This window comes from Pipra filicauda, unplaced genomic scaffold (assembly GCF_003945595.2).
Source record: "Pipra filicauda isolate LSUMZ 115617 unplaced genomic scaffold, ASM394559v2 scaffold5_size6683894_pilon, whole genome shotgun sequence".
NCBI classification, from domain to species: Eukaryota; Metazoa; Chordata; class Aves; order Passeriformes; family Pipridae; genus Pipra; species Pipra filicauda.
In genome coordinates this window covers 4,687,410-4,714,436 of record NW_024104754.1, presented here as the reverse complement: position 1 = coordinate 4,714,436, position 27,027 = coordinate 4,687,410, and the positions used below count along the sequence as shown (strand labels likewise).

At 42.6% G+C, this 27,027-nt stretch overlaps 1 protein-coding gene across 1 annotated transcript in view; it reads left to right on the top strand.

The window, feature by feature from the left end:
* The window catches only part of TTN (titin), a 239,103-nt gene that overhangs the window by 48,600 nt on the left and 163,476 nt on the right, over positions 1–27,027 (top strand). Inside the window, exons 43-85 of the mRNA XM_039387980.1 lie at positions 3,672–3,950; positions 5,048–5,611; positions 6,073–6,354; positions 6,463–6,741; positions 7,105–7,383; positions 7,480–7,758; positions 7,885–8,172; positions 8,293–8,571; positions 8,672–8,953; positions 9,059–9,337; positions 9,446–9,724; positions 9,819–10,097; positions 10,216–10,503; positions 10,603–10,881; positions 11,034–11,315; positions 11,442–11,720; positions 11,856–12,134; positions 12,222–12,500; positions 12,622–12,909; positions 13,100–13,378; positions 13,587–13,868; positions 14,458–14,736; positions 14,845–15,126; positions 15,586–15,864; positions 15,990–16,277; positions 16,483–16,761; positions 16,862–17,140; positions 17,242–17,520; positions 17,622–17,909; positions 18,038–18,325; positions 19,176–19,457; positions 20,170–20,448; positions 20,567–20,848; positions 20,978–21,256; positions 21,388–21,675; positions 21,894–22,172; positions 22,277–22,555; positions 22,637–22,915; positions 23,065–23,352; positions 23,513–23,800; positions 25,778–26,059; positions 26,334–26,612; positions 26,723–27,004. Of these exons, the coding sequence (XP_039243914.1) occupies positions 3,672–3,950; positions 5,048–5,611; positions 6,073–6,354; positions 6,463–6,741; positions 7,105–7,383; positions 7,480–7,758; positions 7,885–8,172; positions 8,293–8,571; positions 8,672–8,953; positions 9,059–9,337; positions 9,446–9,724; positions 9,819–10,097; positions 10,216–10,503; positions 10,603–10,881; positions 11,034–11,315; positions 11,442–11,720; positions 11,856–12,134; positions 12,222–12,500; positions 12,622–12,909; positions 13,100–13,378; positions 13,587–13,868; positions 14,458–14,736; positions 14,845–15,126; positions 15,586–15,864; positions 15,990–16,277; positions 16,483–16,761; positions 16,862–17,140; positions 17,242–17,520; positions 17,622–17,909; positions 18,038–18,325; positions 19,176–19,457; positions 20,170–20,448; positions 20,567–20,848; positions 20,978–21,256; positions 21,388–21,675; positions 21,894–22,172; positions 22,277–22,555; positions 22,637–22,915; positions 23,065–23,352; positions 23,513–23,800; positions 25,778–26,059; positions 26,334–26,612; positions 26,723–27,004 (12,390 nt within the window). The remainder of the gene's footprint in view (positions 1–3,671; positions 3,951–5,047; positions 5,612–6,072; positions 6,355–6,462; positions 6,742–7,104; positions 7,384–7,479; positions 7,759–7,884; positions 8,173–8,292; positions 8,572–8,671; positions 8,954–9,058; positions 9,338–9,445; positions 9,725–9,818; positions 10,098–10,215; positions 10,504–10,602; positions 10,882–11,033; positions 11,316–11,441; positions 11,721–11,855; positions 12,135–12,221; positions 12,501–12,621; positions 12,910–13,099; positions 13,379–13,586; positions 13,869–14,457; positions 14,737–14,844; positions 15,127–15,585; positions 15,865–15,989; positions 16,278–16,482; positions 16,762–16,861; positions 17,141–17,241; positions 17,521–17,621; positions 17,910–18,037; positions 18,326–19,175; positions 19,458–20,169; positions 20,449–20,566; positions 20,849–20,977; positions 21,257–21,387; positions 21,676–21,893; positions 22,173–22,276; positions 22,556–22,636; positions 22,916–23,064; positions 23,353–23,512; positions 23,801–25,777; positions 26,060–26,333; positions 26,613–26,722; positions 27,005–27,027) is intronic.

Below are 27,027 nucleotides of genomic sequence, written 5' to 3'. Positions count from 1 at the left end.
TTCTTGGTGTTTTGAATTAAATCAAGGTCTTATGCTGTTCTGCTCTACTTATTTGTATAGATGTACATACAAATATGTATGACACATACCACTTTATATATACCACATACCACTTTAATTATACCTGTGAAATGCATCAATGTTGGCTTGATTGTTACTTGCACGATGCACCCTGGGGGGGTATGCCTAACCCATACTGTGATGTCAGGTTTAAAGAGACATCCATGCTGATCCAGATAGGAAATTCCTAAGTAACCTGACAGCACAGCATGTCTTGCTGGTTTTGGCAGGTGTGTATTTGACACCAAGGGGACCTCATGTTCGTTGCTAGCTGTTGTACAGTATAGGGAAAGCCTCCAGCTATAAAAAAATAGTTTCCCTAACACTGCTTATTGTTAGCTATGAGTGTTTTCATAAATATTCTAGTAAAACTGAACAATTTTTTTCCATACAGACATCGCTAGGTCTCTTATTGCCTCTTCTGAGGATGGAAGAAATGAAGGCTACAGCAGCGGCCTTCAGTTTCCTGATAGAGAAAAAACACTTGAATTTGAGCCTGGAAAACCAGTTTATGTCAGCAAAGAAACAATGAAAATGGAGGAAGAGGGGAAAGCCCCTGTTTTCCTCAAACAGGTCCCGAATGTTGAAGTTTGGCAGGGAGATGTAGCTAGGCTCTCTGTTACTGTTACTGGCAGCCCCAAACCCAAAATCGAGTGGTTTTTCAACAGTCTGAAGCTAACCTCGTCTATGGACTGTAAGTTAGTGTTTGCTGGCAATGACCATAGCCTCATCCTCCCATATGTGGGTGTGCAGGACGAGGGTAAGTACACGTGTGTGGCCAGCAATGTACACGGTGAGACCACATGCAGCACCCACCTCCGTGTGCGGCAGCGGACACCGGGATTCCCTTGCTTTGCCAAGGAGCCCGACAGCGTGCGGTGTGCCCCGGGCTCCACTGCAGTCTTTGAGTACACAGTGGCAGGGAAGCCAGGCCCCGATGTGCTGTGGTTCAAGGGGAGCGAGCAGCTCTTCTCTGATGTGCGTCGTTCCATTGCTCACCACCCTGACGGTTCAGGCTCCCTGACAGTGTGAGACTGCATGGAGGAGGACACTGGGCTCTACACGTGCAGGGCAGTGAGTGCTCTGGGCGAGGCCATGTGCTCTGCTGAGCTCCTTGTGCTGCCCGAGGAGCATGCTGTGTGCAGGCAGAGCCCGGCCTTGCAGCATTCTGCAGTGGTAGAGGACCAAAGCCCCGTCTTCTATGAGGAGGCTGGTGAGCTTCCTGCTGTGGAAGGAGCGCTCAGTCTTGAGGCCATGAGGAAGCCTCTGGCCCTCCTTCAGCTCCAGATGAGCCAGGCAGTGCATGTGTTGCCCAGGGAGGACATCTTGCCTGGCCTGCCACCAACCTGTCTGGCTGTGCAGAGTGTTGAAGAGATGCTCACTCAAGTGGCCATAACACAAGAGAGTTGTAGGGTTCTGGTAGAAGCACAGCAAACCCTCCCTGGTGGCCCACAGGGTGTGGTGCCTGCAGCAGCAACAGAGACACAACTGCCAGACTGCCTTGGGACTGTAGCTGTACACATACCCTTGATCAAAGAGAAAATCATCCCCAAGGCAGCAGAACAACTGGCTGCTCTGAAGACAGAGGTTTCCCAAGTCCTTCTACAGGTATCAAACACCAATGAGAGTTGTGCCATAGAAGGTGACCAAATCCAGGTCCTTGAAAGCTTTCAGGCAACACAAGGTGAGCTGAAGGCTGAACCCAGATTTCTCTCTGAATTGGCCTTTACTGGGGGCCAAGCTGTCCCTCTGGAGAACATTTCTTCCCTGGAAACAGTAGAGGAAGATTTTGCTGCAAGAATACATGAGGGACAGGCTGTGAGATTTCCCCTGCTCCTGGAAGAAAATCAGTTCCTGGAGGAGGAACACGTTGATCTTTCCAGCCCACCTAAGCAGTGGAAAACAGCATCGAGACAACCCCATGAAAAAATGCACTCTGACCAGCTCCAGCCCAGCCAAGTCCTCAACAAAGGGAATCAGCTCACTGCTCTTGTTCCCAAGAGCTGCAACTTGGACATAAAGTCTCAAATTAAAAATGCACTTAAAGCTACAGTAGTAAGTGAGAAAAACCTCTTGTTTTCAGAATGGTTGGCTGATAATGAAAATGTTGAAGTGCAGACAATAAACATCACCAAGGAGAATACACATACCTTGTGTACCTATGTTGTGACCACAGGACGATGCAGTCCCATAGAAATCCCAGTCTCCTTGGGAGACTTCAGCATTCAGACAGCTGACCAGAAAACAGTTTTGAAGGAAGCTTTTTATTCTCTTTGTGAAGATAAACATCTCTTGACAGATGAAAAATGCAAAACATTTCCATTCTATCCCAATCTACTTCTCCCAGGAAAACCCTGTGATGAAACCTCTGAGCTGGAGCCCCAGCAGGCTGAGAGTACTATGGAGGCAGAAGTACCGTTGGAGCAAGCTTTGCCTACACAACTAATCAACACTGTGACTGGGCGTGGTCAAATCAAGGATGTGGGTATGGCTGTAGCCACTGCTGATGTAGCCTCTGCAGGTCTTCCTACTCAGACACCCACAGAAATATTGAAAAGGAAAGAGAAAAGGGAAAAAATATGTGAGGAAGAGAGCAGAGAGGATCTGGAAACTAGAGCTGGGAAGTTGCAGGCTGAGCTGGGCAAAGAGAGTTGTCCCATCATACACAACAAACTGGTAGACACTGTTGTGGAGGAAGAGGAGAGTGTCAGGCTGGTCTCTGTCATAACAAATGTCAGTGAGGTGAACTGGTACTTTGAGGGTAAACTGGTATCTTCAGGCAACAAATTCAAGTGTTTGCAAGATCAGGACACATACACACTAGTAATAAACAAAGTGTGTGCGGAGATTCACCAAGGAGAGTACACCTGTGAGGCACTGAATCAAGGTGGAAAAAGAGCAACAGCAGCAAAACTCACAGTTGTTAAAAGAGGTTGGATTATGGGGATAAAATACTGCCTTTTTAATGCACTGCTCTACTAATAAATCTGCCCTACTATGTGTCTGTACTTTGGATATGGATACAATATTAATACCATCATGCCACTAATCAGAGGGTCCCCTTCTCTCTGGATTGATGGTCTCCTTTTACCACATCGCAAAGCCTCTCACTTCTGTTATCCCAGTCTTTGGTCAGGAACTTTGTTGCTTCATTGCACAAGCATGGTCAGGACAAAGCTGTATCTCAGTCTCAACCACTTCTCCCATTGTTGCCTGGGAAGTGGACCTACTCTTCCCATTTTTCCCACTACTGCACCCTCTTTCACTCCTTAGAGTCATTGCACAGATTCACCACAATTTCTTATTCACACCATTATTTCTCACAAATCCAGGATAGTGTACCGTATATCCCATTGCTATTGTGCATTGCTATTTCACTTTATTTTTCCAGTATCATCACAGTGTTTCCTGATGTCATTAGGCACCGTAAGACTGTCTGTCCACTGAGCCTAGTACTGCTTTCATTTCTTACAGATATTTTTTTTACAGTCACTTTATGTGAATTGCAAGTATGTCACCTTTTCCTTTTTTTTTTCAGTCAGTCACTTCACTGTTATTTTTCAGAATGTCAGCAGGCAGAGTTTTGAGTTAATCTCTGCTTCTGATTTCAGTTGCACCTATCCTGAGGAGAAGGCTGGAACCCCTGGAGGTGGCTGTAAATCATGTGGCCAAGTTTACCTGTGAGGTGGAGATGGCTCCCAATGTCAAGTTCCAGTGGTACAAAGCCGGACGAGAGATATATGATGGGGACAAATACTCCATTCGCACTTCCAACTACCTCTCCACGCTGGAGATCCCAAGGCCTCAAGTTGTTGACTGTGGAGAATATAGCTGTAAGGCTTCCAATCAGCATGGCAGTGTAAGCTCTACAGCTGTTTTAACAGTAACTGGTAAGTACAGACTTCCAAGAACAACTTCTCCATAAAATATCTTGGTGTGTTGTAATGCTTTCACTGCTATACTTACACTTGTGGGGTTCTTGATTGCTATTATAGTACGTAATCCGTACCTAATGTTGGCAGGCATAAGCACAGAGAAGGAATAACTTTTGAGAATGCTGCTTTCCGGTGCTTTCTGTGCATAGAAAAGGGAATCAGTGTGAAAAGTTTCAGAAGGAAAGAAAAAAGAGAAAAGAGAGCAGGAGGAACAAGACTGTCAACCGAATAAGATTGCTTTATGAATACATTCTTGAAAAAGGTTTATTTAACTTCTAGACGACAAGACTTTTAAATCTGAGTTCTTAGTGTAATAGTCACTGTGTGATTATCCTAGCACCCTATGTTTATCCTGCAGCTATACTTGCGACGCAGGTTATGCAGCTCTGCATACCTGAACATCTTTGTGCTGTGGCCAAAGGGGAACTCTGTGATTGGGCAAATAGATCTTCTTAAGCAAACGAAAGAGGGTAAAGGGTTTCAGTTTGCAAACTTTTTATCTAATGAGAGCTATACAATTCTTTTTTTTCTTTAAACAAACAAACAAAGAACCCAACAACAAAACAAAACAAAAAAACAAACCACTGTCTTTTGGGCATTTAGTGTATGACGGTTTTTTTACTCTGACTTTTCTCTTTGTGGGAGGAGTCTTCATTTGGTCTTTACTAAGTGCTAGCTGTTAGCTAGACTAATGCAAGATGCGTGAACTGTGAAATGCGTGCAAACTGACCCGCCTAGAGAGAACAGTACGCAAACATGTCAGTCTTGGGGGAGGAATTTCTGGCTTTTGGGTTATTTGCCTTTAGTTCGTAAATTGCTCCAGAGATTCAAAATTCAAGCTCTGGAGCAATATATAGACCGAAGAAGTACCAACCAAAAGCCAAAATTTACCATCTTTAACGCCTCTTTTCTCCTTCGCTGCTGGTTTCTTTTGCTTAAGAGTGTCCAGTGACAAGCTGGCCTCTCTTGCTCTCTGTCACTGGCAAATGTGAAGAAAGAGCATAGGCTCTGTTCCTCACCTCTGGATAACATTGAACCCCTTTGTTTTGCAGAAGCACTTCCACCAACGTTTCTTACCAGACCTGAATCTATCACTACTTTTGTGGGCAAAAGTGCCAAGTTCCTCTGTACTGTTTTGGGCACTCCAGTCATCGACGTCACCTGGCAGAAAGATGGCACGACAATTTCACCTTCAGACCACCATAAAATCTCCAAAATGGAAAATAAACATGTTTTAGAAATTTCCTTTCTCACCACCAGTGACAGAGGGGTTTACACATGCAAAGCTTCCAACAAGTTTGGGGCTGATATTTGCCAGGCTGAAATGGTCATTATAGACAAGCCCCACTTCATTAAAGTTTTACAGTCAGTGCAGTCAGCAGTTAATAAAAAAATACGTCTTGAATGTCAGGTAGATGAAGACAGGAAAGTAACTGTAGGGTGGACAAAGGATGGAAACAAAATCCCTCCAGGCAAAGATTATAAGATTTGCTTTGAAGACAAAATAGCCTCGCTTGAGATTCCTCTGGCTAAGCTCAAGGATTCGGGCCACTATGTGTGCACTGCCTCAAACGAGGCAGGAAGCAGCTCCTCTTCTGCCAGCGTCACAGTCAGAGGTAAGCTAGTTCTACGCTACCTTTACCTTTCCTCTTCTTGAGTTCCCCATTTCTTCTTTTTCAGGCAAAAGACTTCTTTGGGCTGAAATTACACCAAATTCTTCTCAGACCTGCTGCACTGTCCGTTCCCCTCTAACTCATTTTCCCTGTTGCCTTCCAGTGCACCATGTGTTACTTCAATATTTTTTTCACCAGAGAAATCCAAGAACTGCTCCTGCATGCAGGGGAGAGATGAAAAAAGAGGACAGGCAAAACCACAGGAGCTGCAGTTCTGTGAAGATTTTGCTGGTGTCTTGTGAACTCATATTTTGTTCTTGTTCAAGGAACCAATCTTTCAAAGTCTTGTATTTCAGCCTTCTTTCCTTTTTCCCTTTCCCTTTTCCATTTCTTTACCCTTTCCTTTTCCGTTTTCTGCCCCTTTTTACCATCTCTTCCTCTCTCTTCCCTTTTCCCATTTTTAGAACCACCATCCTTTGTGAAGAAGGTCGATCCATCTTATTTACTGACCCCAGGTGACTCTGCACGCCTTCAATGCAAAATCAAAGGGTCTCCTGAAATCCAGGTTACTTGGTTCAAGAACAACAAGGAAATCCATGAAAGCAACACACACAGGATGTCCTTTGTCAATTCTGTGGCTGTGTTAGATATTTTGGAGATGAAAGTTGATGACAGTGGGACCTACTCATGTGAAGTTGTAAATGAGGTTGGAAGTGACAGCTGCACCACTGAAGTGGTTGTCAAAGGTCTGTCCTTCTTGTTGCTGCCAGTCACTTTCTTGAGAAAAACCTTCCCTTCTTTTTTTTTTTTTTTTTCTGGCAAGGTTGACTAATTCTTTCTTGCTGCTTTTGTAGAGCCTCCATCTTTCATCCGAACACTTGAACCTGCAGAGGTAGTGAAGGGAACAAACACCGTTCTTCAGTGTGAGGTTGCTGGCACTGGACCATTTGAGATTAGCTGGTACAAAGACAAGAAACAGATTCGCAGTAGTAAAAAATACAGGTTGACCTCTCAGAAAGCTGTTATTTCTCTGGAGGTGTCTGCATTTAATAGTGCAGATGTTGGTGAATACGAGTGTGTGATAGCTAATGAAGTCGGAAAGTGCATGTGCAGTGCCACATACATCTTGAAAGGTCAGTAGGAGAGAGAAAACTCCACTTACTGATGGGATTGGCAAAAACTTCTTATTTCTTAAAATGTCTTTTCTTTGGATTTGGGGGTGGCTGGGGAGAATGGGAGTATCTTCTTCTCTTAAATTCTTTGTGTGCCTTAACTCTTATCTGGCATCAAACCTGTGAATTTGAAGGACACTGAGATTAAAGGGCCATGCATTAACTCCCAACTGGAGAATGCTGCTCTTCTACTTGCTTGCTCTTTTGTTGAATTGCTATGTGTATTGTACGTACTGTCTTACAAAACTGTCTTGAAGTTGCAGATTTCATGAGATGATGCACTAGCAAATAAGTATTTTTTCTTCTCTCTCTTCTTTGAACTAGAACCACCGTCTTTTGTTAAGAAAATCGAAAATGTGACAGCTCTGGCTGGAGATAGTATTACGTTACAGGCCGTGGTGAAAGGGTCAGAGCCGATTTCTGTAATGTGGATGAAGGGCAAAGACATTATTAAAGATGATAACAATGTGAGAGTGACATTTGATCATGGTCTAGCAACGCTGCAAATTACTGGTGTCCAGCTGAGCTCTGGTGGCAAATACACCTGCGTGGCTGAGAATGATGCAGGAAGTCAGTCCTGCTTTGGTGAACTAGCAGTGAAAGGTTAGTGGAGAAGGGCCATGATCCCCACAGTCTCCCACCTGAGAGAAAGAGCAATTTCCTTTTGTCCTTAACACCAGTTGTTTAATTCTGTTGTAGAACCTGCCAAAATAATTGAAAAAGCTGAAGTTATCCAGGTTACAGCAGGGGAACCAGCTATTTTGGAGTACACTGTCACAGGCACTCCAGAGCTAAAAACCAAATGGTTCAAAGACGGAAGGCTACTACCTGCCAGCAAAAAATATAGGATCAGCTTCAAAAATAACATTGCCCAGCTCAAGTTTTATGCTACTGAAATGCAGGACAGTGGCGAATACACCTTTGAGATATCCAATGATGTGGGCATCAGCTCTTGTACTACCAGCTTCACTGTGCTAGGTTGGTACTGACCCTTTCCAAAGAGTCCTGTTGCTCTGCCCTGCACCACCCAACAGAGCCAGAAGCAGAAGAACATACCTGTTTTGCTCATGTGTTTGTTTCTGTAATTTTTTTCACTCTCAACAGATCGCACTCTCCCTCCCTTCTTTACTAAACCACTGAAGAATATTGACAGCATCATTAACACCTCGTGCCGCCTAGACTGCAAAATTTCAGGTTCTCTTCCAATGACCGTCTCTTGGTTCAAGCAGGACACTGAGATCACTACAAGTGCCAAGTACACAGTACATTTTGCAGAAGGCTCAGCATCTTTGGAAATCAAACACCTAGATGCAACTGATGCTGGGGTCTACATTTGCAGAGCCGCAAACTCTGCTGGTAGCAAAGAGAGCAGTAGTACATTGTTTGTAAAAGGTTTGGCAATTCGTTTCACATTTCTTGGAATTTTGTTTTTCGTGTGATAATACTTTTCTTTCCCAAACTGCAGGCCATGTGTCTTACTCTTGACAATTTTTTCCTTTCAATGCAATCTAGAACCACCCAGCTTCACTGTAGAACCAGAGTCTCAAGATGTACTGCCTGCATCAACCGTACATTTCAAAGGCACATTTAAAGGCACAACACCACTGACAGTGAAATGGTTTAAAGGTGATACTGAGCTCGTGACAGGAGGAGCCTGCTACATTATGACAGAAGCATTAGCAAGTTACTTGGAGCTTTATGCAGTCAAACCAGCAGACTCTGGAAAATACACCTGCAAAGTCTCCAATGTAGCTGGTTCAGTAACATGCAGTGCAAACTTGTTTGTAAAAGGTTTGCATTCTTACTCTCTTTTAAAATTCTAGCTGCTGGATTGACCCAGTGGCGCTCTTTCCTACTTTCTTTGTCCTGAACGTTCTTCTTAAATCCACAGAACCTGCTGCCTTCAAGGAGAAGCTAGAGCCGACCCATCTGGTAAAGAAAGGTGGATATGTTGAGCTGACCTGTGAAGTCACTGGTACTCCTGAGATTAAAATCACATGGTTCAAGGATGATAGAGAGCTAAAAGAGAGTGAAAAATACAGGATGTCTTGTGCAAAATCTTTGGCAATACTCCATGTTTCAGAAGTTGATACTGAAGACAGTGGAGAATATATTTGTGAGGCCAAAAATGATGCTGGAAAAGATATTTGCAGTAGTGTTGTTACAGTCAAAGGTGTGTGTGACATCCAACCGCACAGTTTGTCTTTTTAAATTCAGTACAGTGTTAGAGGCTTCAGAAGTCTGACTAACACAATTGCACTCTCTTTTTGCACTGTAGAGTCACCCTATTTTAGCAAGGAGTTTCAGTCCATGGAAGTCTTGAAGGATTCTGATGTGGTTTTGGAGTGTGAGGTGCTTGGCACGCCTCCCTTTGAAGTGTTTTGGGTGAAAGATGATAAACCCGTGCGGAGCAGTAAGAAGCACAGAATAAGCATTGAAAAATCTTTGATTAGTCTCCACGTTTTCAGGTTTGATGCTTCTGATGTTGGCGAGTATCAATGTAGAGTAACAAATGATGTTGGGAGCTGCCTCTGCAGTTCAGAGGTCACACTGAAAGGTTAGTTCAAGGTGTAGAACACCACTAGCATGCTTTTAGCCCAATGTGGTATCTATGCCACAGTTGTGCACCAAACCCATACTTACATAGCCACTTTCTTCCTGCCAGAGCCTCCACAGTTTTTGAAGAGGATAGAAAACATTAGTTCCCTTCGAGGGGGCACGGTTGTGTTTCAGGCTGCTATTAAAGGCTCCTTGCCCATCACTGTGTCCTGGTTGAAAGACAATGATGAAGTGATTGAAGACAGCAATATCAAAATGACCTTTGTGAACAATGTTGCCACTCTTCTGGTGAGATCTATTGAGCTGAAACATGATGGGAAATATTTTTGTCAGGCTAAAAATGAGGCAGGAATTCAGAGGTGTTCTGCTCTGCTGACTGTCAAAGGTTGGTCTTACCCTGAGGGCTTGCAGTGATCATAGATGGTTCCCTTGTGATTTTTACAGATGCCCTTAACACTCTATCTCCTTGTTTACAACAGAACCTGCTACAATTGTGGACAAGGCCGTGTCAATAGATGTGACTGAGGGAGACCCAGCAACCTTGCAGTGTAAATTTTCGGGAACAAAACCTATTACAGCCAAATGGTTCAAAGATGGCAAGGAACTGACATTAGGCCCAAAATATAAGATCAGTATTACAGATACTGTCTCAGTCCTAAAGGTGCTTCATGCAGAAAAGAAGGATAGTGGAGAATACACTTTTGAGGTTCACAATGACGTTGGGAGCAGTAGCTGTTCTGCCAGCATTAATGTCCTAGGTGTGTATGGGCTTTCTCTTACCATTGTTTTTAGATTCAAAATCTTTTCTCCTGAGCTGATATCTGTCACAATCAAGGCTGAATTTCATACTTTGTCTTTTTACTCTGTCTTGGATAGATCTCATTATACCACCTAAATTCACAAAAAAACTCAAGAAAATGGACAGCATTAAGGGGTCTTTTGTCCACCTGGAGTGCATAGTGTCTGGTTCACATCCTATAAGTATCCAGTGGTACAAGGATGGCCAAGAAATAACAGCAAGTGAAAAGCACAAATATTCTTTCCATGATAATACTGCATTTCTGGAAATAAATAAACTGGAAGGCACAGACACTGGCTCTTACACCTGTGAAGCAACAAATAAAGCAGGAAGCAACCAATGCAGCGGATTCTTAACAGTCAAAGGTCTGAGTTCCTTCTTTGTCTTGTGTTAGGGGTCTCATTCATAATTTTGGATTTCCCTGTCTCAGTGTAATCCCCTTTCTTCCTTTTTGCATGTTATAGAACCTCCATATTTTGTGGAAAAACCCCAATCTCAAGAGGTTGTGCCCAGTGCTAGGGTTCAGTTCAAAGCACTGGTGAAAGGGTCTACTCCTCTGCAGATAAAGTGGTTTAAAGACAGCCAGGAGCTCCTGTCTGGAGCCAATCGATCTGTCTGGAAGGATGACACATCTAGTGTACTGGAGCTCTTCTCAGCTAGAACGTCTGATTCTGGGAACTACACTTGTCAGATAAGCAATGATGTGGGGACTGCAACTTGCAAAGCAACTCTGTTTGTAAAAGGTGTGCAACCCAATCTCCTCATTTTTTTGGTTCTGATTTTTCTGTGCAATTTTTTGGGGGGGGGGGGGAGGAAACCTTTTTATTTCTTTAAATTCTATATTTTATTCCCACCTTAAATATTAAAAGCCTCAACTTCTCTGTCCATCTTCTAGAGCCCCCCAGATTTATTCAGATGCCAACTTCTGTAATAGCTTTGCGTGAAGGACAGTCCACCACTTTCGAGTGCCAGGTAGTAGGCACACCAGAGATCCACATTACATGGTACCTGGATGGGAATGAAGTGACTGACCAGGCTAAGTACGGCATCTCCTTCATAGATGGATTAGCCACTTTGAAAGTCACTCAAGCCAGAGTGGCAGATAGTGGGATTTATGTTTGCGAAGCCCACAATGATGCAGGTAGTGAGAGCTGCAGCGTTGAGCTGAAAGTAAAAGGTTAGTTTTGAACATCTTGTCGTCTATGTCACATATCTGGGATGAGGAAGTAGGAGATACTTCTTCTCCCCTCAAAACTGTTTAAGGTTACTATCTACTAAAGGTTATTATCATTCTTCTTTATAGAGCCTCCAACCTTTGTTCGGGAGTTGAGTCCCACCAAGGTAGTGAAGGGCTCAGAGGCCACACTAGAGTGTGAGGTGACTGGTACTCCTCCATTTGAGGTGAAGTGGCTGAAGAACAATAAGGAGATGTTCAGCAGCAAGAAATATGCTATCTTCACCAAAGAATCAGTATTTACTCTTAATGTGACTAACTGTGATGTCTCAGATGTTGGTGAATATCAGTGTATTATATCAAATGAAGGTGGGAGCTGTTCTTGCAGCACAAGGCTCAGCTTGAAAGGTCAGTCCTCTAGGAAGCGTACCTCAAACATTATATTGCCTAGCTAAACTGTAGTGACTAGGATTACTTTATATGATCTCTCTTTCCCCTCTTCCCTTTCCCTGCCTTCTCTTCTAAACCAAACTCACACAACAGAACCACCATCCTTCGTCAAGAAGCTGGAGAACGTCACTAGCATTTTGAAAGGTGATGCATTCTTTCAGTGCATCGTAGCAGGTGCTCAACCCTTATCTGTGTCATGGATAAAAGATGAGAAAATACTAGAAGACGATGAGCATCACCATATTACCTTTGAGAACAACGTGGCCACACTGAAGCTTGCTAATGTTGACCTCAGCCACAGAGGGAGATACACCTGTCAGGCCAAGAATGAATCTGGCTTGGAGAAGTGTTTTGCTTTGCTTTTTGTACAAGGTGTGTACAAGGTGTGACCTTGATGACTATTTGAAAGTCAGTCCCCTATCTACATAGCTAACTGTTTTTATACTCTTTATACCTCAGAGCCTGCACAGATCATAGAAAAGGCTAAATCGCTTAAAGTCACTGAAAGAGACCCTGTGACTTTGGAGTGTGCTGTGGCTGGGACGCCAGAGCTCCGAATAAGATGGTACAAAGATGGCAAACAGCTCCTGCCCAGTAGATACTACACAATGACCTTTGAAAACAATGTGGCCAGTTTCAGGATTGAACCTGTATCAAAGGAGGATAGTGGTACATACAGTTTTAAGGTTGAAAATGACTTTGGAAGTAGCACCTGTGAAGCTGTTCTGACTGTGCTAGGTTTGTATTGACATATGGGAAATTTGCCAATACAGGGAGGGAATGAAAAAAAATAATAATTTCTGTGAAAGCTAAGCAAGAAGTTAACCGATGTGTTTTTACCATTTCTTGTGTTGGGCAGATCAATCAATTCCTCCTGTATTTATCAAAAAACTAACCAAAAAGGATACCGTTCTGGGATCTTCTATCCAAATGGAGTGCAAAGTCTCTGGGTCACTCCCCATTATTGCAAAATGGTTTAAGGATGGAAAAGAGATAACTGACAGTGCAAAATATAGAAGTCTGTGCCATGAGAACACTATGTCACTTGAGATTGCTAATCTAGAGCTGGCAGACAGTGCAAATTACACGTGCAGTGTCTCTAATGTTGCTGGAAACGACTCTTGCAGTGCTGTCCTGACTGTGAAAGGTTTGAAACTCTTTTAATACTTCTTATTTGTGATAGATGCTGGAAAAACACCTTAAATCTTGTCCTAACATAACACTCATATATCTTGATGTAAATACTAAAAACTTGGTCTCCATGCTTGCCTTACTAATTTTCTTCATTCTTAGACATTTCTGATGTAACTGAGTATTTCTTTTTCTTAAAAACTCAGAACCACCAAGCTTCTTAGTAAAACCTGAAAGCCAACAAGCCATCCCAGATTCCACAGTGGAGTTTAAGACCACACTAAAAGGAACACCACCCTTTACAGTAAAGTGGTTCAAAGAAGATTTAGAACTTGTATCTGGTCCAACTTGTTTCATTGGGATTGAAGGTTCAACCGGGTTCTTAACCCTCTATTCAGTGGATACTTCTAGGACTGGGCACTACACTTGCCACGTTTCAAATGACGTTGGCAGTGATTCTTGCACTACAACATTGATGGTAACAGGTGTGCACTCTTTCTTGATGTGTTGCAGTCTTTTTGTCTCTTTCTTCTCTTTCCTTTTTGCCAAACCCACTCCAGTGATCTTTGATACACTGCCAAGTGAATTCCCTTTCTTGTGCTTGCAACCCATATTTTTTTGGCTCTTTTTCCCCATATTTTCTTTCCAGTATTAATTCAGACCTTCCTGACCACGCTTTTTTGGTTTTTTTAGAACCACCCAAGTTTGCTAAGAAGCTAGAGGCAACAAAAGTAGTCAAGCAGGGTGACTCAGCCCGGCTTGAGTGCAAAGTAAGTGGATCTCCAGAGATGAAAGTAGTGTGGTTCAGAAATGACCATGAAATTGTTGCCAGTGAAAAATTCCGGATGTCTTTCATTGACTCTGTGGCCGTGCTTGAAATGAATCATCTCAGTACTGATGAGAGCGGTGACTACATCTGTGAAGCTCACAACCCTGCCGGCAAGGCCAGCTGTAGCACCAAAGTCACAGTGAAAGGTTAGCTGTTCTCTTGTTCTCTGATTGCATCCTATTTTTCCTCTGGTGGTTGTACCCCTTGGAAATCCACAGGGACATGAGTTTAATTTCTTATTTCAGGATTGCCCTTTTCTTCATGTCATGTTTGTTTCTTGATGCCCCTCATCCTCCTTGCCAATGCCCGAACAAGGATGATGTTCTTAATGCAGAAAAGTTCTAAGCTAGTTGTTCCCCAGTTCTAAATTTTAAATGTCCAAGACAGATCATAGTGGGGATTTCTATATAAAGGATCTGAAATATGAAGGAAAAGAACAGATATAAACTGACTAGTGTCAGTTTTACACTGTGTATGGCAGATTACTGAGACCTGTACCCTCTCTGCCAAGGGTCACCCTGCTGTTTACCTTTTATACAGAGGAGCTAAGGGCTCTGAATGCTCACCTGTGGGCAAGTTAATTTCATAATGTGCCCAGAAAATGAGGGAAGCCCTTGCCCCTTCTGAAGATATTCTCAGCAGTTTCATTGTTTAGAAGCTGGTATCAGTAAACTGTTTGTTTGGCCAAATAGCTCTAGACTCCTTTCTAAAAATGTTCCTCTCTTCCCTTGTTAGAACCTCCTGTCTTTAGCAGGAAACCCTCTCCAGTAGACATTGTCAAAGGATCTGAGGTTAGCCTGGAATGTGAGATTTCAGGAACACCTCCATTTGACGTTGCCTGGTACAAAGACAGGAGACAAATCCGCAGTAGTAAGAAGTACAAGGTTACAGCCAAAAACTACCAGACAAGTGTTCGCATTCTTAATGTTGAAGCTGCGGATGTTGGTGAATATCAGTGCAAAGCACAGAACGATGTAGGAAGTGACACTTGTTTTTGCGCTGTGAAACTGAAAGGTAAAGTATTGATACATGTGCCTTCTGCAGTGCTCCCAAGGATGCTGCATTGCTCTTCTTTAAGAAAACACTGTGAGTATTTACTGTAACTGCATATTTCTTCTTCAGAACCACCAAAATTCTTGACTAAAATAAACAGCGTTACTGTTGTGGTTGGTGAACCAGTAGAGTTACAAGCAAAAGTGGAGGGCTCCCAGCCAATTGCTGTGCAGTGGCTTAAAGACAAAGAGGAAATTATTAGAGAAAGTGAAAACACGAAGATCACATTTATGGAAAATATTGCAACTTTACAATTTGTGCACACGGAGACAAGCAATGCTGGAAAATACACCTGTCAGATCAGAAATGATGCTGGAAGTCGCGAGTGTATGGCTACCTTGACTATTCTAGGTTGGTAAAAAGCACAAATTCATGAAAGTTTGGGGGTTTTTTAAAGTTAGAAACTTGGCTATTTAGTGTCAACTGTATACTCTGCTTATGCCCCTGAGTTTAAAACAGTCAAAACAGAGAATCATTCTCTGCCCAACAAGCAGCAGTCAGGTTCCATATTTCCAGTTTTCAGGGATAGGAGTAAAAGGAACCACTCATGCCTGGTGGGAGAGGGACAGGCAGTTGCATTTTTCTCTTAGGAGATTAAAATATTTGTACTTAATTTTTTAGAGCATCTGAAACTTCCAGTTTGGGGTAGAAGAAAGGATGGAAAAAACCAGCTGAAAAAATTCCACTCTAACAAACTGAAATTTCTTTAGCATCAAATGTGTAAACTCCATCTTATACTGCTATAATGCTTATAGTTAGTACTAATCAAATCCTGTTTTCACCATATACATTACCCATCTCTCCTTCCAGAGCCTGCAGTCATTGTAGAGAAAGCAGAGCCAATGAGAGTTACTGTAGGAGATGCCTGTACTTTGGAGTGCAAAGTGGCAGGCACACCACAGCTTTCCACTGGGTGGTTCAAGGACGGCAAAGAGCTGACCAGCAGCCAAAAATACAAAATTACTTTCCTCAATAACGTATCTACACTTAAAATTATGGATGCAGAAAAGGAAGATGGTGGACTGTATACTTTTGCAGTGCAAAACGACGTGGGGAAAAGCAGTTGCACAGCATCAGTTGATGTTTTAGGTTGGTTGGGTATCTTGTCTTCTATCTTTTACAAAAGCTTTTGTTTGGTCATGTTCTCTGTCCTTTCTTCCATTCCTTTCCTCATTTTCTCTCTAACCTTGGATTTATTATGTTTTCTTATGCAGATCGAATCATTCCTCCTTCTTTCACAAGAAAACTAAAGGACACCCCCTGTGTTCTGAGTTCATCAGCACTGCTGGAATGTAAAGTGTCAGGTTCACCTCCTATTTCTGTTGCCTGGTTTCAAAATGGACTTAAGTTAGTCAATGGAGAAAAACATCAAATCTCCTTTTCAGATAACCTTTGTATTTTAGAAGTTAATTCACTGAGCAACTCAGATACTGGAACTTACACTTGCAAAGCTACCAACGTAGCTGGTTCAGATGAATGCAGTGCTGTATTGACTGTACAAGGTCAGTATATGATAGTCAGGAAGCTCTCTGAGCTGTTCTTTTCTCTTTCTCTTTTGAAATTGCCTGCGGTCTCTTGTAAATATTCTTGGGGAAAATTATTGACTGAAAAATAAAGATTTTGCTCTTTGTCTTCAGTAGTGTGTGGAAATGCCAGAGTTATGCTGCAGCAACCTGTCTCATCTCTCTTTTTCTCTTGTGTGTTTAGAGCCACCATCTTTTGAGAGGACACCAGAGCCTCTGGATGTATTGCCAGGCACAAGCATCACTTTCACATGTGTTGTCAGAGGAACCCCTCCTTTTAAGGTCAACTGGTTTAGAGGGGCCAATGAGCTTGTGCCAGGGGACAAATGCAATATCTACTTGGAGGAGTCCGTTGTGGAGCTTGAGTTATTTGATGTAACTCCTCCCCAAAGTGGAGAGTATACTTGTCTAGTGACTAATGATGCTGGCAGGGCAAATTGTTCAACACACCTTACAGTAAAAGGTTTGTAAAGATAGATCTCTCTATTTACCTTAAAATATTTTTTCCTTCTCTCCATTTGGCATGTTGTGTTCAACATTTGTGACTTCTTACCTTTCATTAGAGCCAGCTGTCTTTGTGAAGAAACTGAGTGATCAGTACGTGGAACCTGGCAAGCCCATCATCCTGGAGGGCACTTACACAGGCAGCCTCCCCATCTCTGTGACATGGAAGAAGAATGGCCACACCATCACACAGTCTCAGAAGTGTAGCATCACCACCACAGAGAAATCCTGCATCCTGGAAATACTTGACAGCACCAAAGAAGATTCAGGAGAATACACTTGCCATGTTGAAAATGAGGCGGGAAGAGATGTTTGCGAGGCTGTAGTCTCTACCCTAGGTGTGTGCTCCCTTTGCTTCTTTTTCTTGCCTTTTTTTCAAATATATGCTTTCCAAGGCCTGACACTACAATGACCCTATCTAATTGCTTCTCTTTTTTAGAACCTCCCTATTTTGTTACACACTTGGAACCTCTTGAGGTGTCAGTTGGGGATTATACAACATTGCAATGTCGCGTTGCTGGAACACCAGAAATAACTGTGTCTTGGTACAAAGGTGACACAAAACTCAGGTCTACTCCTGAGTACAAAGTGTTCTTTAAAGACAACGTTGCTACACTTATTTTCAACAAAGTGGTTAGCAATGACACTGGAGAATACATCTGCAAGGCAGAAAACAGTGTAGGAATTGCATCTACAAAGGCTCTCTTAACAGTTCAAGGTGATGATTTTATATTAGCTTGATAAAATTCTTTTTCTCTCACAAAACTATAAAAAAATTGCTTACTGGGGATTATTTATCCTTTACTTGCTTTCTTCTAGAGCGCAAACGACCACCTTCCTTTGCAAGAAAGTTAAAGGACATCGAGCACCCTGCTGGTTTACCCCTTAAATTTATGTGTCGGCTCAATGGCTCAGAACCCATTACTGTTACTTGGCACAAAGATGGGGTACCACTGAGTGATGACCACAATGTGCACACATCCTTTGTAGATAACGTTGCAGTGCTGCAACTAGTGCGAACCGAGATGAATCATACTGGGCAGTACTCCTGCACAGCCACCAATTCTGTGGGCACTGCCACCACAAGTGCTAGGCTCACAGTGGCAGGTGTGTTGGCTTACAAAATTTTTGCCTGGATCACAGGCTCCTCTCTCTCATGTCATGCATGCGATGGTATCTATGTGTTGGATTAACTTTTTTGTGAGGTGTATTACATAGTTTTCTTGTGCTTTTAGAACCCAAGCAAGCACCTGTCTTTGACACCAAACCAGAATCTATTGATGTGCCTTTTGGAGAAAGTGCTGACTTTGAATGTCGTGTTACGGGTGCCCAGCCAATACACATAACCTGGTCCAAAGATGGTCGGGAGATTCGAACTGGAGGAAACTTCAATATTACATTTATAAACAACACAGCTCACCTTCGAGTGCTCAGAGTGGGTAAAGGAGACTCTGGCCAATATACTTGCCAAGCTAGTAATGAAGCTGGGAAAGACTTTTGCTCAGCCCAACTCAGTGTCAAAGGTATTAAGACTAAATCACCTTTGTTTGTGTGTTTTCTTTTTCTTGGGTAAAGAGACTTTTTTGTCTCATCTTCTACCATTTCTAGTTCAGAAATATACAGAAAGTAGCTTTCCAGGCAGCAGACACAAACCATGAAGTGACCTCCCATCATAATATGTAACAGTAGAAACCTTCTGTGCCTGCGAAATCTCTCTCTTTGTGAACCTTTTTGTAGGTACAATTGCACTCACACTGCTTTTAACTTTAGTGGTTAGCGACAGTCTCTGTGGTATTCAGTCATAGTAATTACTATGTGGAACACAGTGATAAGTAAATACAGTATCTTGCCGTTGTTTGCCAGCGAACTCTTTTGACTTTGCTAAAGATTTCAATTTTGAATTGTTGTCTTAATCTAGACTATGCATCACTTAATTTCTTCATGCAGAAATATACTTTAAATATGTGTAAGCGAGTGAAACTATCCCTACCGTGTTTCTGTTGCTCCTGGGGATGAAAGACTTGTCAAATTTTTCATGCTGGCCTGCGAACCTGTTACCCCTCAAAGGTAACAGCAAAATTTCCCTTGGATGGAGCAACCGTCTTTGTATGTTTTCTATAACTTCATCTGTCTGATGCAACAGGGTCCATAGTTGGCAGAAGATAGTTTTAGTTGTTGTCTTTGCTTTCTTTTTTCCATCTTCTGTCTTTCCTTGAGAGGAAATTCTGGTGGGAATGCATCCAGCTGCGGTAGCAATCTTACTTTGTTGTTCCACAGTACTCTTGTGCCTCCCAGAACTTTCGCTCAGCACTGTAGATTTCACATGGCAAACAGGTATCCTGTCATTCTCTACATATTTATTCTGTTCTGCAGAACCTCCCAAGTTCATCAAGAAGCCTGAAGCTTTGCGATTCGTGAAGCAAGGGGACACAGTTCAACTTGAATGTAAAATCAGTGGCACACCAGAGATCAGAATCGTGTGGTATAAAAATGATCAGGCACTCCAGGCGAGCGACAGGCTCCACATGTCCTTTGTAGACTCCGTGGCGATGCTAACCATTCCAGATGCCAACACTGAAGATGCTGGGGATTACATATGTGAAGCCCATAACTCTGCCGGCACAGCCAGCTGCAGCACTTCAGTCGCAGTGAAAGGTTAGCAGTGTGGCTTCACACGCAGCCAGAATCCCCGGCTACCAGTCCCTGCTCCCAGCTGCACGTCCCTCAGACAGGGAGCTGCTGCTGCAGACGTTGGTGGCTGCTGGGACAGTGTCTCTCCATCTGGTCTCACACTGAAATGCTGCGGTGTTTATGCAGCAGAGATTAGGCAGGAAATTGTGGTGGGTGTTGAGCACTGTGCAGCTGTTCCCTTGTCTCTCCGCTTAAGTCAATTGAAAGCTGAACAAAGCAAGGTTTTCAAATCACAAGGACTAGATAGAACACCAGCCATGGTGAGGAGCTGGAAATACTTTTCAGCCATCCCTCTGCCTCCTCTTTATACGCGGTGATCCTGACAGGAATACAATTTAAGACGGAAGAGGAGGCTGTGTAGCTGAGTCTCACTGATTGTAGCTTTCGTGATTAGAAAGAGTGGGGAGGAAAGCTGGAATGTGATCCCGGAGAGCAGGGAGAGTGGTTTTGGGGAGGGGCACCAAGCACTGACTCCAAACAGGTGCAGAAGTGTCACATTTTCTGTTCTTTGGACTGCTGGGATTTTTTAGAGGTCAGGCCACATATTTAAAAGTTAAATATGTGTTTACGAGAATAAATGTAGGCTCTCTTCCTGAATATGTTGCCTCCTGCTACTCTCCAGGAACCCACCCAGAGAAGTAGGCTCACACATTATGATGTGATTCTTTTTTTATAGAACCACCTGTTTTTAGCAAAGTGCCAAGCCCTGTGGAGACTCTTAAAGGCTCAGATGTTATCCTCCAGTGCGAGATAGCAGGGACCCCACCCTTTGAGGTGGCTTGGTTCAAGGACCGAAGGCAGGTCAGGAGCAGCAAGAAATTCAAGGTGACAGCAAAACACTCCATTGCCAGCCTTCATATTCTCAATCTGGAATCTCAAGATACTGGAGAATATCAATGCAAAGCTATGAATGAGGTGGGAAGCGACACTTGCACTTGCCCAGTGAAATTCAAAGGTTTGTATGCTAGAGGCTCAACAACATCACTGCCCTCTTTTCTTGATTTTCTTGCTGTCCCTCTTTCAAGCAAGCATGTATGATTAACTGTCCTCTGCCTCCTTGTTTTTGCCATCAGAACCCCCACGGTTTGCCAAGAAGCTGAGTGACACTGCAATCTTCATCGGGGAGCCAACAGCTCTGCAGGCAGTGGTGGAAGGATCCCCTCCAATTTCTGTTGTCTGGCTCAAGGATAAGGGTGAAGTTATTAGGGAGAGTGAAAATGTTCAAATGTGGTTTATGGACAACATAGCAACTCTTGAGATAGCCAGTGCAGAGGGAGCTGATGTTGGGAAGTACATCTGTCAGATCAAAAATGATGCTGGCATGCGGGAGTGCTCTGCCTTTTTACAAGTCCTAGGTGGGTATAGCCTACTTCACAGATACTATATCTTACAGCTTGCAAAATTGCCTTTGTTCTCTGCTTATGTCCTCTGCTCACTAGTTTGAGGGTAGATTTCTTGGTGACACACAGATCTTCCTATTTCAGAACCAGCAGTCATCTTAGAGAAGACTGAACCAATCACAGTAATGGCTGGTAATCCTTTTACCCTGGAGTGCAAAGTAGGAGGAACACCTGAACTTATTACCAAGTGGTACAAAGATGGCAGAGAACTAAGGAGTGACCGCAAATACCAAATTACCTTTTTCAACAATGTATCCACTTTGAAAGTCTTTTCTGCAGACAGGGGAGACAGGGGCTTATATACTTTTGAGGTGCACAATGAAGTGGGAGACAGCAGCTGCACTTCTTCAGTTGATGTTTCAGGTCAGCTCTATATCTTTGTTGTTCACATTTGTCTTTAAAGGAAGCTTTTATTTTTCCCCCTTTTCTTTCCACTGAAAAAAAAAGCCAAAACCAACCTTTCTCTTCCTGTACTTCTTCCCTGTCCTACTTAGATCGTCTTGTTCCTCCTTCATTCTCAAGAAAATTAAAAGAAACAAATGGGGTGCTGGGATCCTCAGTGCTGCTGGAGTGCAAAGTGTCTGGCACATCCCCCATATCTGTGTCCTGGTTTCAAGATGGGAATGAGATTGTTAGTGGAGAAAAATATGAAATCTCATTCTTGGATGATGTTTGTGCTTTGAAGCTGAATGCTCTGGATGCCACAGATACAGGGACATATACCTGTGTGGCAGCCAATGTGGCTGGATCTGATGAATGCAGTGCCTTCTTGACTGTACAAGGTCAGTGTAAGGATACTACAGTACTTTCACCAAAATTATTCTTCCTTCTTCTCTTTCTCCCCTCTGCTTTCTCATGGTTTCTTTTTCATGTTTGTTTTTTGGGGGATTTTTCCTGTGGGTTTTTTTTTCTTGACTCAAACCTGTTCCAGTTTTCCTCCCCACAGAAACTCTCCTATTAACATCTTTTTCCCTCTTTCACTTCTTTGCATGATCTTTAGAACCACCTTCTTTTGTGAAGACACCTGATCCCCAGGAAGTTTTGCCTGGATCAAGTGTAACATTTACCAGCTACATCAAGGGTAGTGCTCCCTTCAAAGTGACCTGGTTTCGAGGCATCAGGGAGCTGGTGCCGGACAGCAACTGCTCCATCTCTTTCAAAGAATCTATGGCACAGCTGCAGCTGTACAACGTGGAGCCAGGCCACAGCGGGGACTATGCCTGTGTGGTCACAAATGATGCTGGCAGTACCTCATGTACAACCCAACTCTTTGTTAAAGGTGTGTTTGAGTGTGTGCATGAATGCACAGTTGTCTTCATTAACGGTCTGCCTGCATCTCTTCCACTTCTGTCCCTCTCACTATTGATTTATACCTCCTCACAGAGCCTGCAGTCTTTGTGAAGAAATTAAGTGATTTCAGTGTGGAGCAGGGAAAGTCCATTGTGCTGGAAAGCAGCTACATAGGCACCCCTCCCATCTCTGTCACCTGGAAAAGAAATGGCATGCCCATTGCACAGTCCCCACACTGCAGTGTTACAACTACTGAAAAATCTGGCATTCTTGAAATCTTCAACAGCACCAAGAATGATGAAGGCGAATACACCTGTGAGGTGGCAAATGAGGCGGGTGGGGATGTTTGCCACAGCCTTGTGTCCATCTTAGGTATGCCTCAACCCTGATTCCCCTAAGGCACCCACCCCAGTGATGCTCTGTCTATGCTCACCATGCTCTCTCCTTCCCTAGAACCACCCTATTTTGTCACACATCTGGACCGTGTGGAGGTGAAGGTTGGCGAGCCCTTGATCTTAAAATGCCAGATTGGTGGTTCACCAGAAATCAAGGTGTCCTGGTATAAAGATGACACCAAGCTGAGATCAACACAAGCTTACAAAATGCACTTCAAGAACAATGTGGCAACACTGGCATTCTCCACTGTAGAGGATAGCAACATTGGAGAATATATCTGCAAAGCAGAAAATAGCATCGGCTTCGCCACCTCCACAGCTTTGCTTGTTGTTAAAGGTGATGGGCCAAGGGCCACTCTTTTCTGGGTAGTTTGTAGGAACTCTTTTTCGCCTACAGGAAGGGGTTCTTATTAATTTCAAAGTTAATTAATTCTAGGTTGACAGGATGGCTTCTTACTGATAGTGGTGATTATTATTGTTTTACAGAACGTCAACTTCCCCCTACATTCACCAGAAAACTAAAAGATATTCAGGAGGTGGTTGGTGCCCCAGTGACATTTGACTGCCGTATAAATGGCTCAGAGCCTATCCAGGTGTCTTGGTACAAGGATGGGGTTCTCTTAAGCGACAGTGATAACATGCAATCAGCCTTCTTAAATAACGTTGCGACTCTCCAAATCTTGCAAACTAGTATGGCTCACTGTGGCCAATATACTTGCTCAGCCCAAAATGCTCTGGGGACTGCATCTTCCAGTGCCAAACTTCTCCTCACAGGTTTGTGGCTCATATTTTAATGAAGAATTTTCTATGTCTTTGCTCTCTTATTTCCCCCCACCTTTTCCCACTCTACCCTTTGTACGGTGGCAAGGGACGATGGGCATGGAGTGGTGAGGAGGGCTTGGTGATGAGCTCCGCCATGCTTTCCTCTTTGCAGAACAACTACAACCTCCCTTCTTTGACATCAAGCCAGTATCTATCGATGTGGCACTAGGGGAAAGTGCAACCTTTAAGTGCCATGTGACTGGTTCTGCTCCCATGAGGATTACTTGGACCAGAGACAACAGAGAGATTCGTCCTGGTGGCAACTACAAAATGACACTCGTGGAAAGCACAGCCAGCTTGACAGTCCTAAAAGTTGGTAAAGGAGATGCTGGACTCTACACATGTACTGCAAGCAACAGTGTTGGAAAGGACGCGTGCGCAGCTCAGCTGGCTGTACAAGGTATTGCTGTGGGCTTTAGTGTTCGTAAGGCTTTTCTTTGCAAGATACACTGGAAAACACAGTCCTGAATAGAGACGTGCAATTAACAACCTTTACAAGAGGCTACATTAAGATGTCTCATTTCACTTAAATATTATTGTTATACTTAAATACTTATTCATCTTTCTTCTGATCTGGTATAGTGTGTGATTTTTCTTATCAAAGGGATTCTTCCATTGAAATGTTAACTCTCACTTAGTACCCTCTTGCGTCTTTATGAATGGTCATGTTGGCCAGCAAAATCTAACTTTCTGAAGTCTTTCTCCAGCAGTGACATTCACTAGGTTGCCCATGGGAGAGAAAGAAACTGACAGAAACTCAGCTCACTTAAGAGGCTTAAAAGTATTTGTACTGGGTGTGCAGCTCCTGCAAATAGTTTTGCTCTTTCACAGACTGAAAACATTGAAAATTGCTTTCAATGACCTTATTTATTTTCTTACCCTTCAAATCTTTATTCATAAAATCCTGGGGTTTTTTTTCAGGATTATTTTATTTTTGATCCTGAGTTTACACTTACAGTCACTTCAGTCCTTTGGAATTTGTACAGTTTCCCCAGGGCTGTTAAATTAGTGATGTTTGTTGTTTTCAGTCAATTTCTATAGAGCTTGGAAACACAATCTCTTTGTATGTATTGATTTGCATTATGTTCAATTTGAGTATATGCTGTCTCACTTCTATGGCATGCAACTTTTTGTTTGTAGAATTAATATCTTTTTTTTTCAATTGACCTTGAAAAACTCCCAGTTTTTTGTTAACTTTCTCACTTTAACATCTAATATTCCCAATCCATAGTTTTAACAATTGCTTTATGTTCTAGAAACTACTTTACATTCTAAATATATACCTTACTAACATGTATATCCTCATTTTTTGAAAGGAGTGGAATTAGACTGTAACTACTCAGCAACTGTTAATATGCAGATAGATAATCAACTTCCTCTCAAATTGAAATCTGATAGTAAACTGCTAAGGTTCCAAGAGTCCCGATGTTAACGAGCCATTATTTATATTTTTAGAAACTCTAAGGAAGTTTTGTTACTAACAACACAGGATGTTCTGCAATTGACCCACAGGTTGAAGTAACCCACAATAAAATAGATATTCTTCCTACACTTTACAGACAGATGCGCAAAGTGGCACTTCATCCTGTTTTGCAAAGAGATTTGTTTGTTGTGCCCACGTTGCCACCTCTTAGTTTTACTAGTTATATCTTTGATCCACGGGCATTCAGTCTTGTGATTCTAAACATCCACACGGTACTTTTGATGAAAAGTGTCAAACCTCCACTCCTTTCCTCTACTTATGGAACAAAATGTAACCATCTGGTTTACTTTTCAGTCACAGGACATTTAACACCAACTTCTATAATACCAGTCATCTCATAAGTCTTTTCAGCATGATTATTTTGAAGCTCTTTTGTTTGCTACATAAGCTCCTTAACTTTTATTCCTTACATGCAACTTTATGTTTGGTTTTGCATTAAATGTGTGAGAGGTTATAATGCAGAAACATTTATTCACTATATTAATTATTAGTCACATATTAAGATATAAAGCAGTTCCTCTAATGCTCAATAGAAATGCTTTTACTAATGTTGCTTGGCTGAACAGTTGGATTCTTGCATTTCCATCGGGCATTTTGATTGGTCACGTATTACAAGAAGATATTTCTTAAAGAATAAGTAGTGAATACATACAAGGAGAGGTACAGTGGGTCAATAAAGTAAGGAGAAACTAACTGAAATGCATATAGAGAACTTGTTTGCTTCTTAGTCTAGATTTTGGACCAACTTAAAATCATCTAAAAAAATCCATAACCATTGCAAAATCAGATTTTTCCCCTAAGCCCCTAAAGTTTACAGTTTTTGTTACTTATCTCCCTGCTTATTCAAAGAATCAGTGCAGTTTAAAGCATCATTTCCCCTTTTTGGCTTTCCAGAACCACCAAGGTTTATTAAGAAACTAGATTCCTCAAAACTTGTGAAACAGCACGATTCCATTAAGTATGAATGCAAAGTAGGTGGATCTCCAGAAATCAAAGTCACCTGGTACAAGGGTGAAACTGAGATTCATCCCAGTGAAAAATACAGAATGTCCTTTGAGGATTCAGTGGCAGTCATTGAAATGCACAACCTCAGTGTTGAAGACAGCGGTGACTACACGTGTGAAGCTCAGAATCCGGCGGGTAGTGCAAGCACCAGTACTTCACTGAGAGTAAAAGGTCAGAACCTCAGTTCTTTCCTTCCATTTCTAGTGGTAAAAGTCCTCCTTTGTCAGAAAACTCTTAAATCCCACTTTCTTTTGTCAGAGAAGCCAAAACCTGTCTGACTAGATGTCAAATCTCTTGCTTGTTTCTGATCTCTGTGGGAGGTCTTTCTTATCCATTGTTTATCTTTACTATTCGGCATCAGAATGGCTCCTTGAATCATCTGTCCTCTTTAATCTACTTTATTCAGATAACATAAACTATAATTCTTTTCTTTTTTTTTTCCCAGCACCCCCCATTTTTACCAAGAAGCCCCATCCAGTCCAGACCTTGAAAGGGTCTGATATTCACCTGGAATGTGAGCTTCAGGGCACTCCTCCGTTCCAGATTTCATGGTATAAAGACAAACGAGAAATTCGGAGCAGCAAGAAGTATAAGGTCATGTCTGAGAACTACTCAGCTAGTATTCACATTCTTAGTGTGGATACTGCAGATGTTGGTGAATATCACTGTAAAGCTGTAAACGATGTCGGAAGTGACACCTGCATTGGCTCTGTAACACTAAGAGGTTTGTACAAAGATTGGCACCTTCTTGACATTTCTTTGTTCCTGTCGTTCTCCTCCTACTTTTCCGCTCCTGGCGTGTTTTTTTACTGTTAAATATCTTCTCTTAAATAGCACCACCAACCTTTGTGAAGAAGCTGAGTGATCTCACTGTCGTAGTTGGGGAGTCAATTGAGCTGCAGGCCGAAGTAAAAGGATCACAGCCCATTTCTGTTCTGTGGTTAAAAGACAAAGGGGAAATCATTAGAGAAAGTGATAATCTTTGGATCTCCTATTCAGAAAACATTGCAACTATGCAGATTGGAAATGCAGAACCAACCAATGCTGGGAAATATATTTGTCAGATAAAAAATGATGCTGGAGTTCAGGAATGCTTTGCCACGGTGAAAGTGCTAGGTTGGTAGCATGCAATAAAAACA